General features: G+C 44.7%; 2 protein-coding genes across 5 annotated transcripts in view; one reads left to right on the top strand and one right to left on the bottom strand.

Moving 5' to 3' along the window:
• Positions 1-19,014, bottom strand: part of fam83gb (family with sequence similarity 83 member Gb) — a 106,703-nt gene that overhangs the window by 85,828 nt on the left and 1,861 nt on the right. Inside the window, exons 2-5 of one of the 4 annotated variants that reach the window (XM_083765792.1) lie at positions 15,764-15,931; positions 14,352-14,476; positions 11,461-12,976; positions 7,315-8,868 (exon numbers count right to left, since the gene is read on the bottom strand). In XM_083765792.1, the coding sequence (XP_083621918.1) occupies positions 8,494-8,868; positions 11,461-12,976; positions 14,352-14,476; positions 15,764-15,931 (2,184 nt within the window). In that variant the 3' untranslated portion in view covers positions 7,315-8,493. Of the gene's footprint in view, positions 1-7,314; positions 8,869-11,391; positions 12,977-14,351; positions 14,477-15,763; positions 15,932-19,014 lie in introns of those variants that run through there. The other 3 variants (XM_083765793.1, XM_083765794.1, XR_014569290.1) reach the window with 3 other exon arrangements.
• The window catches only part of slc5a10 (solute carrier family 5 member 10), a 29,720-nt gene continuing 11,329 nt past the window's right edge, over positions 624-19,014 (top strand). The window contains exons 1-7 of the mRNA XM_083765806.1: positions 624-653; positions 883-987; positions 2,082-2,141; positions 2,846-2,950; positions 4,007-4,112; positions 6,331-6,536; positions 9,447-9,582. Of these exons, the coding sequence (XP_083621932.1) occupies positions 639-653; positions 883-987; positions 2,082-2,141; positions 2,846-2,950; positions 4,007-4,112; positions 6,331-6,536; positions 9,447-9,582 (733 nt within the window). The 5' untranslated portion in view covers positions 624-638. The remainder of the gene's footprint in view (positions 654-882; positions 988-2,081; positions 2,142-2,845; positions 2,951-4,006; positions 4,113-6,330; positions 6,537-9,446; positions 9,583-19,014) is intronic.

Raw genomic sequence — 19,014 nt, 5'->3', positions numbered from 1 at the left:
AGCCGTGTTGCAGCAGTCTGTTGCGGAGTAGCGTGCAGAGCTTGGTAGAGAGACAGATTTTGGAGTCTGGAGTCTAGATATTTCTATCATTCTTGGTTGTTAAAAAAGTGCATCTCTGGGTTTGCTAGATTACATCCGTCTGTACTAATTTGTTGTTCTGTGTACACTTAGGCTTAACGGGTAGAACCAACAGAAGTCTGTGCATGTGTGATCAGGACAAGGTGATTTAACAAACAAATTGTGAGCTTTTGGGATCTTCAAAGTGCCTGCGGGTAAAGCTTTTAACCGGTGGGTGGGTACTGCACCTGTGTATCAGCTGAGGATGTCTAGTTATAATTCCACGGCCACCTTCTACGCCCTGTCCCAGTCCTTCAGTGTCTCTGACATTATCGTCATAGCAACTTACTTTCTACTCAACCTCGCTGTCGGCATCTGGGTAAGACTCATTGGTGCAGTAATGCACATTAGTGCTAATTTAACTGAAAGAGTGACACTCTTGGAGTTAAATGAACACTGAGGATTTGTGTGTGTGTGTGTGTGTGTGTGTGTGTGTGTGTGTGTGTGTGACTCTTCCCTTTCAGTCATCATGCAGGGTGAGCAGGAACACATTGAGTGGATACTTCCTGGCCGGACGGGACATGGCCTGGTGGCCGGTGAGTGAGTGAGTGTGAGTGTGTGCCTGTCAGTGAATAATATATCATATTGTAAAGGTCAAGGTGCATTGTCGTCTTTCAATGTGTGTGTGTGTGTGTGTGTGTGTGTGTGTGTGTGTGTGTGTGTGTGTGTGTGTGTGTGTGTGTGTGTGTGTGTGTGTGTGTGTGTGTGTGTGTGTGCGTGCGTGCGTGCGTGCGTGCGTGCGTGTGCGTGCGTGCACGTGTACAGATCGGGGCATCTCTGTTTGCAAGCTCAGAGGGCTCAGGTCTGTTCATCGGGTTGGCTGGGACTGGAGCTGCTGGAGGCATTGCTGTGGCAGGGTTCGAATGGAACGTGAGCACACACACACACACACACACACACACACATACGCTCTCTTGTGTGTAATCTGTAATGATTATGTGTAATTACAGGATGTCAACAGCTCTTCCTCTGTGACACAGCATTGTATTGACAGAAATGTGTGGAATGCAGCCAGGCTAGGCTGCTTACACATTAACCTGGTTTAACTGTCTTTTTTTTTATGCAAATGTGAAAATGGCAGACAAGAATAAAATGACTAGAATAACACATACAACATTATCCTTTACCATTTCAGGTAACTACATATCATTTCAAATTAACTACAGTGTTACAATGAAACAATACACCTGACTTCTGAAATGATTGAGACATGATTGGTTCAAGTTATCTGTGGCGTGAACAGTTGTAATATAAGTAGCAAGCAGCAGAGGGCAGCCACATTGCTTCATAAAAGGTTTGTTACAGGACATGTAGTTGAATCACAATTCAACTAAGGATTCAAGTTCAACATGCTTCTGTTGCGCTAGTGTTCCCAAAGAATAATTACTGTACAGCTACATTATATGTGCTTTTCACTACTTTGATGGTAAACAGTCAAAACACAACTGAAGATAATAACACGTGGTTGTGTTTCATTGCTGTGTCTCTAAAATGATCTTAATATTAACAGTACACAGAGGCAACAGTAACGTTTCAGGATTGACAGTGGTACAGTGGTGCAGACCTTTTGATTATGGGTAAACAGAGCTGGTTCATGTTCATTTTGGGTGTGTTTAACGCTGTTGGGAGAGACTTGTGTGTTGAACCAACATTCTCCCAACAGCTGGCAAAGCACTTTAAACCATTTTATGGTTTGAACAGTATCTCCCTCATTTCCCCCTGCGCAACACTGGCGTGCAGGCGTATAAAAGCATTATAGCTATTTACAGCCATGAGGTAATTTATATACTATAAATGAGTCATTGTAATGACATAATATTATATTTGACAGGGATTTTAGATTTTTGTATAGTTGAGTTCATAAGCATATACTGTATACTTTATGTAGTGCAAGTCTGGTCAATTAGAATGCTTAGCCTGAACCCAGCAGTAACTGATTGGTGGAATTTCTGTCCTTCTCTCAGGCTACCTACGTCTTACTGGCACTGGCCTGGGTGTTTGTTCCTGTCTATGTGTCCTCAGGGGTTGGTCTCACACACACACACACACACACACACACACACACACACACACACACACACACACACACACACACACATGCACACATGCACACACACGCACGCACTGGGGTGTGTGTCTACTTGTTAAGGCTAGTTCATCATGTAGATCTAAAGTGCCAAGCAACACTCTCACTCAATCATTCCCCGCCTATAGGAAATTCCACAATAGGGTGTCACACCATGAACAGGCACTTGTTCCCGCACGTGCACACACACACACACACACACACACACACACACACACACACACACACACACACACACACACACACACACACACACACACACACACACCCTTGCAATAACAATGGCAGCCCCACTGTATTACAAAATACCAGTACATAGAACACTATGACAGGAGGAGAGGTTTTTTTCCCTCCCAAATCACAATCAGCTGATTAGTACACCAGGAAACAAGCTGGAGTTCAGACACTCTCATGTTACAATGTAACGCTTAGGTTGCAAGGTTGCCCAACTGTGGTTCACAAACAGGTCATCGCATACTCCATGCTTTTGTGTGCAATAAAAAAAATTTATACAAAGTAAAGTGTGCAAATATATCGACACACAGATTAAGGCATGTAAGGTAATATGAAGCATTTTAATCTGCAGACTGGTATACGGTGTGGTTTGTCACTAATTGTTTGTCTGTGGTGAAATGTACTCAGATCGTCACCATGCCAGAGTACCTGGGACGACGCTTTGGTGGAGAGAGGATCCGTACCTATCTGTCTGTTCTCTCGCTGATGCTGTCTGTCTTCACCAAGATATCGGTAAGACCCGCCACACATACACACACATAACATAACGCTCACCATTTTAAATCTGCAATCCGGAACTTAATTTAATGAATTAAAACATTATTTGAATAACGTAGAAGGGAGACAGAAGCAGGACAGATAACATGCGAACAAGAAGGCACTGGAGCAGCTCAGACGATTTAGGCCCTTAGTTTATTATAACAGGGTGTAAGTAAAAAGTGACAACGTTTCGATGTGTAAGTTACATCTTCGTCAGGTCATATCCCGAGGGGGCAACACAGTAAGGCTTAAGTGCACACATGGTGCAGGGGGCAGGCCCTTAGTTAACCAATGTCACACAGCCAGCAATCATTAGTTCATACATATTTTTCAAGTGGAACCTACAAGTGAGGAATTATCCAGATGAAAGTTAATGTGCATTGAGACTATAAATATACAGACTATAAATACACAGATGTAGGAAGGATAGTACAAAAATAGAACAACATTTTTGGTTTAAGAGACAACTGTCAAGTTCATATTTAAGTAAAGTGGCAAGTACAAAAATAGAACAACATTACACATACATTATTTGAATAACATTGTAATGTTATTACAATATACAATATTACAATATTTGGGGTGTTCGTTCCGGTTACCGTTGGAGGTGGTTTCCCTCCCCTATAGAGAGGTAGAACATAGACTGTAGTAGTATTTTCAATTGCAAATTCAAGTGCATTTTCTTCTCTGGCAGGGATTCCCTCTTGGAAAACGTGCATTCAATTCCTCTTCATTCACTACGTGTACTGAAGCGGAATCCACTCGTTTTCCAGGATGGAAACAAGCCCTTAGGGCTTTTTTGTGTTATACTTTATTTAGCATCATTGTATAATTGTACCACTGTACTATTTGCAGACTGTTAATAATTAAGGAATATATTCTAGTTATTTTTTACTTCTCAATAGAATACTCAATAGAACACAGCTCCGTTTTGGTGAAATTCCCCATAGCTACTGTATCATAACACAGAATACTGTTTTCCCGTCAACATCGTCACAGTGACAACGGAAGTGTTGTGTTTTGTTCCAGACTGACTTGTATTCTGGAGCACTGTTTGTCCAGGTCTGTCTGGGCTGGAACCTCTACCTGTCCACTGTTCTCATGTTGGTGGTCACTGCTCTCTACACCATAGCAGGTACTGTACAGATGCACACACATTATTATACCTTTTAGATATTATTTCATAGACGTCCTGCTAGGCTTTGGGCCTGTCGAACCTCCCATGGTGGACTATGCATGGCAGGGGCGTCCTCCTAAGCCAGATAGTATAGCCTGTTCATATTTATCACAATTTAACAGTTTGACTGTTTTACACGCTTAACCCGCATTTTAATCAACCCCCCTTCACTGCCGAGATTGTTGTATTACCTTTAGAGCATACGCTGAATTATTTGGGCTTTTAATCCGCGAAAATCGAGCGAAAAAAGCTTCCTCCGTTTGTTATGAACGATCGCACCACCCGCCATCTTGGTACACCCGGAAGACGCAGCACAGGACCCTCCTCCATGAGGCGTTGAACCCCATTCGTTTGCATTGGCCTCAATTTCCCAGAAGCCCTAGCAGCCCACAGCATGTGACGATTTCCGGTTTCGTCATCAAAACAAATGCATCTACTCTCTTTCTCCGCGGCGAAGACGGATTTTCTTTTTATTTATTACATTACGGCGGATTAAACACATAAAACAAAAGGCGGTATTAGCGGGGTTGGCAGCGACATTAACCTGGAGTAATCCATTCCTGGCACGGAAACTGTTTTAAGAAGAGGTGTCAAAGAAAAACATCTCAGGAGATTTGGCTTAGGGGACTATTTGCCCTGTCAGGGCATGGAGAAAGGACTGGTCTAGGAAGCCAGTCTTTTGTGCATGATCATGATCTTTAACTAGACAATTCGCAATTCTGGGGAAATTGTAAGTGTGGTTGCAATTTCCCTCGAGCAGCTCGCTAAGTACAGTACGATGATGATGTATTGACACACATGATGTCACAGGTAACCAGTTTATACAGAATAAGTACCAGTAAGACGACTGAGGGCGAGAAGTGACCCAGGTCACGTGCACGCATCCGCCTGGGTGACAGCAAACTGCTGGGCGAGCACTGGCGCTTTGGCATGGGGGGTCAGATCAACATATGGAATGAATTCTGTACAGGGTACCCATGCAGGTAGGGCCGGGCCTTAATTTTCTGGCCTGTTGAGAACTCTAGTTTTCGCCGGCTGCCAGGCTTGGCTGCACTAATAACTTTGGGGCAGGATCGTCTACAGTTTAAATGGACAGGTATCAGTCAAAAGGGAGACATCGAAGAGGAAGGATGGATGGGGAAGGATCAACATACTGTATGGAATGTCAGAACAGGTCAGCTCCATATATGGAGATCTAAGGGTTTGAGGTTTGAGGTGAGATGTAGAATTGCTGGCCAATATTGATGACATCAGGGATCTCCATATATGGGCTCCCGGCTTAATATTGATGACATCATGCACGTGATGTCACGAGGCATGACCATAGTCTGGTTAGCTACTGCTACAACACTAATAGAATATCATTGTGGGAAGATACATTTTCCGTCGTCAGTGCGGATTCCAAATATGGATCTGCCCACAGCCCGATGCCAGCGCAAAACGGCAGTTGGATTTTGAACGAATACGGACGTACCTGATGTCTGCATAAGTATGTGATTCTTTGTTAACGGTTTCTGTTGTGTGTTGATGTCACATGCCCATATACGTACATCCACTACGTCTCACTCAGTGAGAGAGAGAGGTAGGGGAGGAGGATAATGTACTGTGATATAACCCAGCCGTGAGGAAAGAAAAATAAACCACACTTGTGTGAAGTGAAGGGCGCTCTTATGCATCATTCATACATCATCACTGTTTATCTATACTTTTAAGCCCTCAGCCAATCAAATCATCTCTGTGGGGTACACACAGACACACAAGGCTGGGCATCGAAAAACTTAAAGTCTTTTCGGCTCAATAACCCCATGGCAATGCAGGGCGAGCTGATATCATCGTGGCACTGCTTGTATTATACCGTGTATGTGTAGTGCTTTGTTTTAAATGTCCTCACATCTCCAGCATGTCTCTCACTCCCTCCCTCCCTCCTTCTCGCTCTTTCTTCAGGGGGCCTTGCTGCTGTAATCTACACGGATACTCTGCAGACTTTTGTCATGATTATCGGAGCAATTATTCTTACCATTACTGGTATGGCATATGCATACACATAAATACACGATTAATAATTTGAGGATATAATTGTAATTATAGACAATTATTGTCTCTAATTGTGTGTGTGTGTGTGTGTGTGTGTGTGTGTGTGTGTGTGTGCGTGCGTTCGTGCGTGCATGGTTTACAGCCTTTAACGAGATCGGTGGCTACAGTAACCTGGAGAAGATGTATAGCAAGGCGGTGCCCAATAAGACCATTCCCAACAGCACCTGCCACCTGCCGCGTGAGGACGCCATGCACCTGTTCAGAGATGCCACCACCGGAGACCTGCCCTGGCCTGGCATGACCCTCGGACTCACCATACTGGCCACCTGGTACTGGTGCACCGACCAGGTACACACATACACACATACACACAGAATTGCTGTCCACATTCAGGCTAGCCATGGGAGACTGCAGGCGTTTTGTTTAACCATTGGCCAGTGTTCATTTTGAAGGCACATTTTGTTTTATTTTGAATGAAATGTCTATTTTGGTCATCTGAAAAGTTTTAGTCGAGTAAATCAACAATTTGCCGGCAAAGCTTTTATTTTGGCAGGCCTTGATGGCGTCGTCGTAATGGCAGATTTTACACTTGGTTGCATGTTGTCGATCTGCAACCTCACGTGTCACAGCACGACATGTTGTGAGCTTGTAGCCTGGTTAATAAACCAGACCGAATCAGCCGTTGGCAAAAATAAATTGCCTGCCGGCGGATTTCAGTCTGGAGAGGCTCAATTGTACGCCCATTTCCTACACCAGAGAATGTGGGCGGCCAATCGGGACACGGTATGCAATATGGGCGGGCTTTGGTACAGTGACTTTCAATGCTTGAGACGTTTGACTGACAGTAGCTCTGACCAATTGCGTTAAAGAGAAAATGTTTCCCTGGAAATGAAATCCAAGCTGAGCCTCCCCAGACTAATATCCCGCGGTCCGTGCGATATTAGTCTGGTTTATTAACCAGGCTAGTGAGCTTGTAGATCGGATATTGTCAGAACACCCAAGCACAATCCAGTTCTACTCGATCTCTTCTCCACTAGTCCCTCCCATTTTAATCTAGTTTTTATTTGTTGACAAAATTGTCAATACATTTTGTTTTAGACATCATTGTTCAGTTTTTATTTTGTTTTTGTCAGTGAAAAAAGGTAGTCGAAGAACATATTCCATCATAGTTAGTCTACGAAATACCACTGGCTGGAGGCCTGAGGCCAAATGTTGGTATGCAGATCCTGTCAAAATGACTTATGGAATACTGTTGTGCAAACACTTTCAACAGGAATTTGTACAAACTGAAATGCTAAGAGAAGCTTAAAAGGATAGAAGATCAGAGGGCTTTAGTTACAACATTCAATGTTCTCTTTTATTTACAACATTCACGTTAGGTCCCACAACAATGTTTAAACATTGTTAATGTTTGTCCAGTAATTTATTTCTTAAAAAGCAGAAAGAGAAGCATGTGTGTCTGAAATGACCTATGAAAAATGCACTGTACTATGATGCTTCATAATAATATACATATTTTAAACAAGGAAACAGTACGTCTGCCATGGTCGTCAACATGGAGCTGCGGTTTGTTACAATCTGATAAAAGTATTCACCATGTTCCCGCCACCTCAATGCCAGTAGCCAATCACAGTGGTGCCCGCAACCCTGAAACTAATCAGAGCCAGATAACCAAATAACCACTGGGTCAGGGCTGACATCATTATCTACACAGAATGAAATAAAATAATATCAAAGTGGTCTGCAGTCACAGACATTCCTGGCATTAAGCCTGTTTTGTGATTATGTTAACCCATGTCAGGTCTTCGTACACACGTCTCCCTTTCATTGTTCGCAATTGTTATGTTGAATAATCAATGTAAACATTAACTAGGCAGTCGATCGATCCTTTGCATTCAAACAGTAATATTAAATGAGACCCTGATGGGTCTGTGTCATATCATCAAACAATCCAGTTCATTAGCTTGTGTGCACCGAGCCTCCAAAGTCCAAAAGCTAGAACTGACGAACATGTTGTGGAGACAGAGTCGACTCCACGCTAAAGAACTATTCAACACGTCCTGAATGTTCAGTAACTTTACACCAACACAGTGTTCCCTCGCTGGCCCACAGGTGACCTAATCCACTGGTTCTCAACGTCAGGCCCACGGGAACCACAGACCTGTTCTAATGGAACCTCTGAGAGTGTACAATGGACTATTTGGTTCCATTTGTACACTCTCAGACTAACAGACATCTAAGGACTCAGGAGCCATTTGGACCGCTGGTGGTTCCCATACCTGACATTGAGAAACAGTGACCTAAACTAACTGGCATCCTTTTTAGACTGAGGTGCTTTCTTCTGCGACCCGCCTCCCAACGCGCGCGCCTTAAGGTGTTTCAGATTGGCTAGTTTGGAAAACGAAACGCCAAGGACGCCCGTCTGATTGGCCGGTGGCTGTGGAGAGGCGTGGCCAGTACTCCTGTTGCCCGGGCTGTGTCTCCGTGGAGACCGCCCGGAACGCGTGTCCCTGGGCAACTGTCCGGTGTCCAGGCCTTGACCCTGCCAGTAACGGTGACCTCCGATCACAGGTTCAGATATGAGCGAGTGGCGGCGATAACTTCCTGGTTTGCCGATCACTACTTTGGCTCCTCCTCGCTGACCGTCGCGACCCGGAGACCTCCCTGAGGACTGGAACAACTGTAGGAGGAGAAAGTAAAGAAATAAATTAACAAATAAAAGGAGACAGAGGAAAGGGTTATTATTACGGTGTGGCGTGTGGGTACTGTAAGGGCTGCGGTGTCTAGACGAGGTTCTGTAGCCATGTTCCAATAACCTCGTTTCTGCATCCTCGCCTCCTCCAGGATGGCATGGCAGTGTTAAAGATGGAATTGGTGACCTGCCTAAATGTGTGACCAACTTGTAGACTTCACATAACGTCAGTGTCCAAACGAAAACCTACAGTATACGTCTAATCTTATATACTGTACATGGCCTAAATATCACTAGGTTTTACTACTGTGAATAAAGAAACAGCAGTGATTTACGTACGATCAGACATTATATGAAGTCAACAAGATGGTAACGGGGGAGGCAAGGATGCTGTGTGTGTGTGTGTGTGTGTGTGTGTATAAAAAATACAAAAATAAACGCTCCTGATGTGTACGTGGTTAAACACACCGGTGTTTATTTTGTATGCACACTGATCGTTATTATAACATGGTGATGAAGCAACTTTCACTGCTTATTTTCTTCCTTTTTTTTCTATATTTGCTTAGGTGATCGTCCAACGCTCCCTGTCTGCCAAGAACTTGAGTCACGTGAAAGGAGCATCCATCCTGGCGTCCTACCTGAAGATGCTACCTTTCATTTTCATCATCCTCCCTGGCATGATCAGCCGAGCCCTCTATCCAGGTAGGGCATGTGCACAAGGCAGGCTGTGGCCTGCCTCGGTTCAGATGGATTTTTGGTGTGAATGTGTCTGCATGCACAAAAACAACTGCCAAAAACCCCAACTCAAGTCAATAAAAGAATCATCCCCAAAACCAGTTATTATATAACAGCCTACAGGACTCACAGGAGTGCCAACTTGCTCACCAAAGATCATTCTTGGGAACCTCTGCACTCAGTCGCACACATGAATTACTAGTGCAAATGTACACACTGCTATCTTATCAAATGTTACAACAGGACTTTAAAAGGACCACACCAGTTTTATTGCATGTTAAGCTCATTTGACTACATGTCACGTACGGTATATACAACTATACGGTTGTTGGTTGTTTTCTAACATTTTGCTAAAACGTCAGGTCTACAAGCTCACAACACATTGCGTTTGTAACATGTCGTGAGCTTGTAGATCAGCTATTTACGGCAAAGGGATTGTGTATTGAAGGAAATGGAGTAGACCTAAAATAGAGCCCTGGAGCACCCCAGTCAACTAAGTAGGATTTAATTGGATTTTAACGCGTATCTTGAAATCGAGACTTGAAATGTAAGAAAATGGCAAGAAATGTAAATCCAACACTGTGAACTTCATATCGCCTTAATTCTTTCGGCAGTTATGGCATTAAAGTGCAGATTGTTGATTCTAAAATTCTATTTCTGGAGAAACATTGTTTTATGAACCAATTGAAACCATGCCAACGTGAACAGAGAAGCCAGAGAAGCACCTTAATGTTGCCATTTATACTGTACTGTGATTTAAAGTGTTCTCTTAATGTTTTCATAATTTCATTTTTATTGGTTTGCTACAGTAATGAAGACATTTTTATGGAGATAAGTCTGTTATGGATCGTATTATTAAGACAGAAAGAAAAATCACTGGTGTAGAATAGATCTGTTGAACCTCATACTGTTAGGGAATCATCAGGATTCATATAGGAATATTCAGGATGAGTAGGTTCAGTGATGACTTATTTCCTTTAATGATGAGAGCATCACATGCAGGTCAACGCTACTCTGAAAGTGTCTTGAATACACAGGTGTGTACTTTTATTAACTGCCTATTTTTTTGCAAATAAATGTTGTGCTGTTAAAATGTTCCAAATGTTTCAAATATTTTCAATATATTTTGAAACTGTCTTTGATGCTATGTTAACTATTTTTGCTGGGGATTTCTCCAGATCTTTCAAAGATGGAAGATGTATACCAGTATCTGCTATTTTTGAGAACCACTGTTTTAAATCCTAAGAGTTTTCTGAACAACTTATGTTGCTATATACCAGGGGTCCTCAACTAGAAATGATGAAGGTCCACAAATAATTTTTTGAATAAGACCGAGGTCCGGTCCCATGCGCGGCGTCCATCGGAGAGCGGGGCTCTATGCCCGTTTAGTATGGTCAAGCCAAGCTTATACAAATCAGATCGCCTTCCACCCAACCAATAATGGGGTGCAGAGTGCAGGCCCGGAGTGGAACTCCAAATCAGGCCGGGAGTTATACGCCCTGGCAGGCCACACTGCGCGCGCGCCAGAATTTTGGGGGCCCTTGGGGGACATTTTGGGGGCCTTTGCAGCAATTTCACATGAGAAATGTACCATCTGATGTTATTTATATTATTAACTTAAAAAAAAAAAAAAAAAAAACTTTTTTTTTTGTTTTTGTTTTGGGTGGTCCGCAAAGAGGTGGTCCGCGGTCCGGTCGCGGACCGCGGTCCGCCAGTTGGGTACCCCTGCTATATACTGTATATACCTAAAAATCAAAAATGGGTTAACTCACCAACTAATACCTCCCACCGCTTTACGACTGACGACTCCGAGCATGAAGGACACCACTTCAGTTAGAGCCCTACCTGTCCTATGTGCCTGTGTGCTGACAGGTAGGACCTTACCTGTCCTATGTGCCTGTGTGCTGACGGGTAGGACCTTACCTGTCCTATGTGCCTGTGTGCTGACGGGTAGGACCTTACCTGTCCTATGTGCCTGTGTGGTGACGGGTAGGACTTTTGACGGAGCTGCCGCGATTCGAGGAGGAGAGCGTTGCTAGTGTCTTCTGACTGCTGGGGGTCCCGGAGGTCCACCATGCTCTGGGACAGACGGGCCATCAGGTTGACCCCATCGCCTTGTGCACGATGTTCACGGCCTGATCCCGTGGTCGTGACTCCATTGGCCAGAGGCTCGCTGGCCGTAGGCTCACTGGAGTCCGATTGGCTGCAGTCGTAGAACTCCTCCTCCGACGAGGGGTTGTCGTTGGCTGTGCGGTCACACAAGACTTTGGTACTGTCTTGACTGCCCTCGCCAACGCTGCCACCGTCCTTGGTCTCCTCCAGTGATAGGCCACGGACACGCCCATGCATCGCATTTTTATCTTCCTGGGTTTGTACCGGCGTTGTGTCCGATTGGTCCTTTTTAATCAGGGTGACCTGAGGTGGTTGGCCGGACTGCTCTGAGGGGTTGGCGTCTATGACCAACTGCAGGGTGCGGCGTTTGGGGATTGGAGGCGCTGAAGGAGCGGGAAGTGTCTCTGGAGTTTGTTTAGCAGTGTCCCTGGGCTGTGAAGTACTAGTGTCTTTATCTTGGGGTTTGTTAGTGTGTGGATCAGGTTTGTGTGTGTCCTCAGCTTGAGATACACTCGGCTGTTGAGATGGTCTACTGGCATCTGTCTCATCTGTGTGTTCTATGGAGGAAGAGTGTGTATGCTGCGGCTGTGTGTTAGACTGGCCGAGGGGAACCAAGGCTTCCCTACCTGTTTTCCCAGAGGTGTCTGTACCTGTGGGACGTGTAGCCCCCTCTGGTGTGTCTTTTTCACACGGTGTGGGTTCTGCTGTGAAAGGCGACCTGAAGCGTATGGCCTGGCTGACCTCGAACATCTCCGACCTCTGTAGATGAACCTGGAACGCCCGCTTGTCGTCTCTGATGTTAATAAAACCAATGACGTCCTTGGGCGGGTCCGGGTCCGGCCACGTGGGCAGGTAAGGGATCAAGTACGCTTTCTCCAGATCGGCTAATCCGGGATGCAGGGGCGGAGCTTCCACCCGCTCTTTGACGCGTCCTTTGGGGAACTTGAGCCCTTTTGAGTTCTTGTTGCTGGAGTTCCGGTCAGACGAGGTGGTGCTCGCGTGGTTTCCGGAGGTGACCAGGGCGTACTTGGGATTGATGAGTTTCCTGGCGATGCTGGCCGGTACCGGAATGGGAGCCGCCTGGGGCACGGGGTCAAGGACGGGCTCGTCGTTCACAGAGACCTTGGAGAGAGACACGCCCCTGGAGGTCAGATAGAGGTCGCGGAACTGCGTGTCGAATGTCTCCACCGCCTGCCCCGTTATCACGGTGATGAGGTTACGGTCCAGGCGAGACGAGGACCACGTGAAGCTGGGGGGGAAAAACAACACATACTGACACATGCTGGACAACTACTACCCTAGCATCCCTATTCTGGGAAGGTCACTCATAATAGGCGAACGTTCGGTGAAAATAGGCAAACATTTGGCAAAAACGCGTCGCAACGTGGCCTGTTGTGAGCTTGTAGATCAGCTATTTTCGGTGAAGAGGACCAAGTATAGATACATTTGTATCTCTTTAAATGTTCTGTTGAATTGAAAACGGAGGACCCTGATGTAAACAAGTGGGTACAGTGGGTACAGTTCAACTTTCGTTGAACTGTACCCATTCTACAAATTGTTAGTAACATTTTCAATCAATCAATCAATCAATCAATCAATATGGACAGACCCCTGGGGGAAGAAGTATATAGGGTTTGAGTTGTTAAATAGCTATCATTCTGGAGCTGGGGTGGTGCCACTGCCAACACAACACTTGTTCTTCAGCATTCTCTAATGTTGTACTAGCAATTCTCTTTTGTACTTTAAGTTGTACTAGCAATTTATTCTCATTTGTACTTTCTTTGTGCAGTTAATACACAGCATGCTCTTGGATGACATCTTGCACGTTTTCCAGGGTCTTCTTTGTTCTTACCAAATACATTTGGAATATAGCCATCCACATGCGCTGAGTGGAATATAGCCATCCACATGCGCTGAGTGGAATATAGCCATCCACATGCGCTGAGTGAGCAACTTTGATTGAAATTCAGCCCTTTCTCCAGATAATAAATAGCTCTGTGGTGAATTGCCATGGTATTTACTGTTCTTACTGTAGCAAGGACACTGATTTGGATGACCCCCATAGCCTTTCCTCCAGTGCCACCCCAGGGCCAACATGGGTAGCATGTGTCTACTTTGGACTGAGGAGATTACGGTTGGTCCTTTACTCGCACACAATGTACTCGTAAATTATTTCTCTGGTTCACACATATCTACTTTTAGGGGCCTGCCCGGAGTCATTTGTCAGGGAAAATGAATGCCGGTTGTAGCCTTTCCTTAAGACAAAAGCCAGATTTGAGTGTGTGTGTTTTGGCCAGTGGGAAATTGGCTCAGGATTAGTATAAACTATAGCTGTGTGTATGTATGTATATGTGTGTGTGTGTGTGTGTGTGTGTGTGTGTGTGTGTGTGTGTGTGTGTGTGTGTGTGTGTGTGTGTGTGTGTGTGTGTGTGTGTGTGTGTGTGTGTGTGTGTGCACGCGTACGTGCACACATACAAGCATGCACGCGTGCGCCCGTGCGTGCGTACGTGCACACATACAAGCATGCACAAAGCAGCAGAGGCTTCCAGTGCCCTTACTGCCCTAGCGTAAATGATGTAGTTCTGTGTAGAGAACCCTATAGAATGTAGCCATGTTCACCATACCTGTATGAGCCAGAGATGGCTTTGTCTCCATCCACCAGCAGAAACCTCTGGCTCAGTGACCCACGCACCTTCACAGCTGACCGCGTGCAGAACTCCACACCGCCACAACTGCGCACACGCAGGTTCTACACGCGCACACACACACACACACACACACACACACACACACACACACACACACACACACACACACACACACACACACACACACACACACACACCGTCAATGGTCACACACTGCCAATGATTAGATTAGATTAGATTAGATTCAATTTATTGTCACTGCACATAGTATACAAATACTTTGACAATGAAATGCATAGTGGCGTCCAACCAGAGTGCAATACAGTAATGCAATAATGGGAATAAATACACTACAATGCTATTCAAAACTGCCTCTATGGGATTAAGTCCCGAAGACACTGAGGACTTCAACAGGAAAAATAAACATGGCGAATGGGATGAACTTACTTGTCTTTAAAAGACAGAGGTTCTCCATTCAAACCACACTGACTAACCTCATGTTTGCTGACTCTGCACGTCCGAACATGGTGTGTGTGTGTGTGTGTGTGTGTGTGTGTGTGGGGGGGGGGGGGGTGTGTGTGTGTGTTTGTGTGTGTGCGTATGACACACCCTGCGGTATTTGTCTTTGGCCCTGTGATAAGGGCGTGGTTCCCGGCCAAGCCTCGCGGGTAATTTTTCTTTTCATGTTCAGTAGCAAATCTCACAGATTCTCACAGATACTATAGTAGTTGCATTGTACGGAAAGATGAGTTTGTTCTTTCAAGGAACTTGATCACTGAATCATTTTGCTGGCTAAATTCAAACTGGAACACATTATTTCATAGCCAGATTTTAAAAAGCAAATAATGGATACGCTGTCTGTCCATAGTGTTCTGCTTATATTTCTAAACCCTGTGGTACTAATGGTGTACTCACGCTCTCTAATGAGTCTTACAGACTGGGGATTTGCAGGATAAATGAAGGGGGTACTTCTGAGGGCAGCAAAGATTCAGTGGTATCAAAATGTGCATCTGCCAAATTGTATCTTAATCGTTATCCTTGAGGACTCCAAAGAGGGACAGAACATAAACATTTGACTGGAAACAGTGCATTTACTTACGCAGACTTGCATGTGGTGCGTCTAATTGCCTGCAGCACAGACTGGAATGTGCTTAGCAATGTATCTTTCTCCCCTGCGGTATAAAATGGCAGTTAACCTCACTGGTTCAGTTTAGTGACTTTAGTGAATGGCTGAAGTCATAACTGCTGCCAGGTACATGTTTTATAGTTTAAAAGTAAAACTTGCTAGTGCTTGCCTGTTGTTGAACGTTAGTTTGGTCTTATCAAGGGCAGACAGTGAGTGCACCCTTTCTTGCTTACCAAAACATACAGGTGCGACATGCGCTTACCTTTAGGTGTCCACGGTGCATATCAGCTCTGCCACACATAGATAGGAAACTCGGCACGGACGCTGTGTCGATGATGATGTAAGCAGGAACTTTGCGTTTGTAGGATGCATCCAGCAGGTCTCTGAAGATATCCACATCTGTAAATGCATCCATCACCACGGCTATCACCTGCACGCACGCACACACACACACACACACACACACACACACACACACACACACACACACACACACACACACACACACACACACACACACACAAAGATAAACACAGTGTTAGTGTTTCCTGCTGAGTGGGTGGGTACAATTAAACTTCTCTTATCAACTCCAATCAGAGCTATTTGGAAGCCAGCCTCTCAGGCTAAGCACAAACACACAAAGCAGCAGCAACAACAAATCTGTCTCATAAAGGGGGAATAAATTATATAACAAAGGTTTATTTGTATAACACATTTGATACACAAAGGCAATTTGAAATGCTTTACATAAGGCATAAAAAAGCTTAAAATATAGAAATAACAATCTAACATATAATTAAGTGAATATGTGAATTATGTTTGTCTGAGGCAATGTCACTGGCTGCACCAATGGCTCTGAATTTGCATACAGACATTGTCCATTACCTTATGGAGGGGGATAAAGGCCCTTTATTCCAATTTAACAAATTCAACACTGTTTATTAGCCTTTTTCTAATCTCTGTTTAACCCTAGCACCAAAGCTTTCGTCGGCCTGCGCATGTGCGCCGGGTCGAGGCACATACAAATTAATACCACCACTTTCATAGAACAACATAAATGATACACAACCAACAGACAACTACACTGAAACAGACAACTAATTTAACATTTGACCCAGACCGGCCCACCACAAACAAGTGCCACCCGGCCCGGTGGGTTGCCCACCACGGGTCGGCCCACCGGACTAGTGGCTAGTCCAGACCTGGTGTGCAACCGCAACGACGAGTCGATCGCACCTCACATGCGTGTGTGACGTCCGCTGACAGGACGCATGCACGTGCATGCCGGTGCCAGACCACACAAGCCGGCAGGGACGGGCGCACGCATTTGTGTGACAGAGAGACAGATGTCTGTGAGTCCGAGGAACACACAGACCCCCCACGGCATGCTTCGTGGACCACTTGGGGGTCGACAGACCACGTGCCTAATAATAATATTAATTTTGTACCCATCCCAACTTCCCAAGCTCATCCCAACTTCCTCCCCCAGCCCCAGACTGAGTACACTCAAAATACCTACATCAATACTATGACCTATTAAATCGGATTACCCACACTGTACATCATTTGGTGTTCATATATTCGAACGGGTAAGGACTAGTTGTAATAAGATAAAAGAACACGTATAAGCTGAGATTTGTAAGAAATGTTTTCTCAGGAAAAGGCAGCACAGCACATAAAAGTTGTTGGATTGTTGGAAGTATAGTCAAGAGTTGGTTCCAACCATAGACTGTAAAAAATATGGACAAAGCGTTCACCGGGTCTAACATGAACGTAAAATGAAGCCTGAAATAATATGCTAATTCCTGATGTAAGTCGCCATCTTTTGGTACCAGCTGGCCATTGGCTGGCTCCGTTTTGGACCAGCTGGCCCATTGGCTGGCCCAGACAACGAGGCGGGACTTCCCCCCTTCTTCTCCGTTGGTTTTTATTTTGACTCGAGTGGGAGGGGAATCCCGATCATAGACTGTAACGGTAGCCACGCCCCTCAGAACATACGCGATGTTTTTTTTTCTTTATGGTCATTTTTTTAATTAATGGGACCATAATTTTCCAAAAAGAATATTATGACATTAGAAACGAGACTTTAAACTAGTGACTGGAAGAAGAAAGTATTCATGACCATGTTTATTAAGGTAATACAGTCTAGGTGAAGTTGGGCCAAAATACATGGGCCTCTATGGAGCTATGGGGCTTTTTGGGTCCGGTCCAGCGCCACAACAGGTTCAACATATGAACTACCGATTTCAAATGAGGCTTCACGAAATATCTGGCTGACTGCCCCCCTGGTTCCAACTAATTAATGTGTGGCACAATAAACGCTGCCTCAGCATGTTTTGTTTTCATTCTGGGAACAGTTATTAGACCGGTCCTGATCTAACACTTTTTGAGGTTTAATAATGCAAAAGTCAGGTCATAGATATCTTTTGTCACTAAAGCTACTGATCGATTTAAAAAGACGATCACAGATATTACATTAGGCTGACTTTGTTATTGACTTGATGTGGCGATTACAATTTTGATATGAATCTAGTTACTCCAAGATTACTGGCTTGAGGCGCATGGGTGGTAAAGTCCCTAACCATCACCACGGAGGTTGTGGGTTCGAATCCACTGTGGTGCATCCTGCATTGACGTATGCGAGCACAATTGTCCCGTGGTTGGGGAGGGAAGCAGGGCAGGTCATTTCACATACTCCTAGGCCCTACGCCGTATGGCCTACGGCTACGCCCTGCCATTGGGGGCTCCTCCCTGGCAGGTGATTCAGTAGGATATAACAGAAGTGACAACACAGAAATGTGTGCAGGGAGAAATTGTAATAATGATAATAATAGGGGGGTAAAAAATAATTGTCTACAAAAAAAAAAGATTATTGGCTTGGCCTTTAGCCTTCAAAGACATGACGAGTGTCAAGGTACTGTATGTCAGCCTTTCTTCCTTAGAACAAAGTAGCTGTATAGTAGCCTACTAGTATAGTCCTAAGTGTTTTACTCCAAGAGTACAAAAGGAACTAAATTGGTTGACCTTAACATTTGGTCCATTTGTAAACTCTCAGAGCTAAATTAACAGTTTACAGTGTAGGTTGTTGTTCTATCCCCCCCCCCCCCCCCCCCCCCTCGAATGAATGTATATTATATATTTAAATGTTGCATTCTTTGAAAATCTTTTGAAATAAATAATAATTAAAAACAAGATGTATAGGAAACATAAAGTGGGTATTTACTACACAAAAACTTGGTCTGCAATCCACATTATGGCCTCCGACTCCTGAGTCCTGAGCCACTGGGACAGAGTGGTGCAGAGATGTGAAGTGGTTGAGGAGTGGGTGTCTTGCTTGGATCACGCTGAACCCTGCGCAACCAATGGCATGTTTGTGATTCTTTACACAGCCCTGTGTATTCTCAGTTCCCTTGTCCAGGGCCCCAGTGTGAAGAGGCAGTGAGTTCACGTTACGGTTGAAAAACTCAAGTCCTACTATTATTATTCATCTGTTGCACTGCTGGTGGCTTAAAA

This window comes from Protomyctophum parallelum (genome assembly GCF_964188405.1).
Source record: "Protomyctophum parallelum genome assembly, chromosome: 5".
NCBI lineage: Eukaryota > Metazoa > Chordata > Actinopteri > Myctophiformes > Myctophidae > Protomyctophum > Protomyctophum parallelum.
This window is presented reverse-complemented; position numbering and strand designations above follow the sequence as displayed.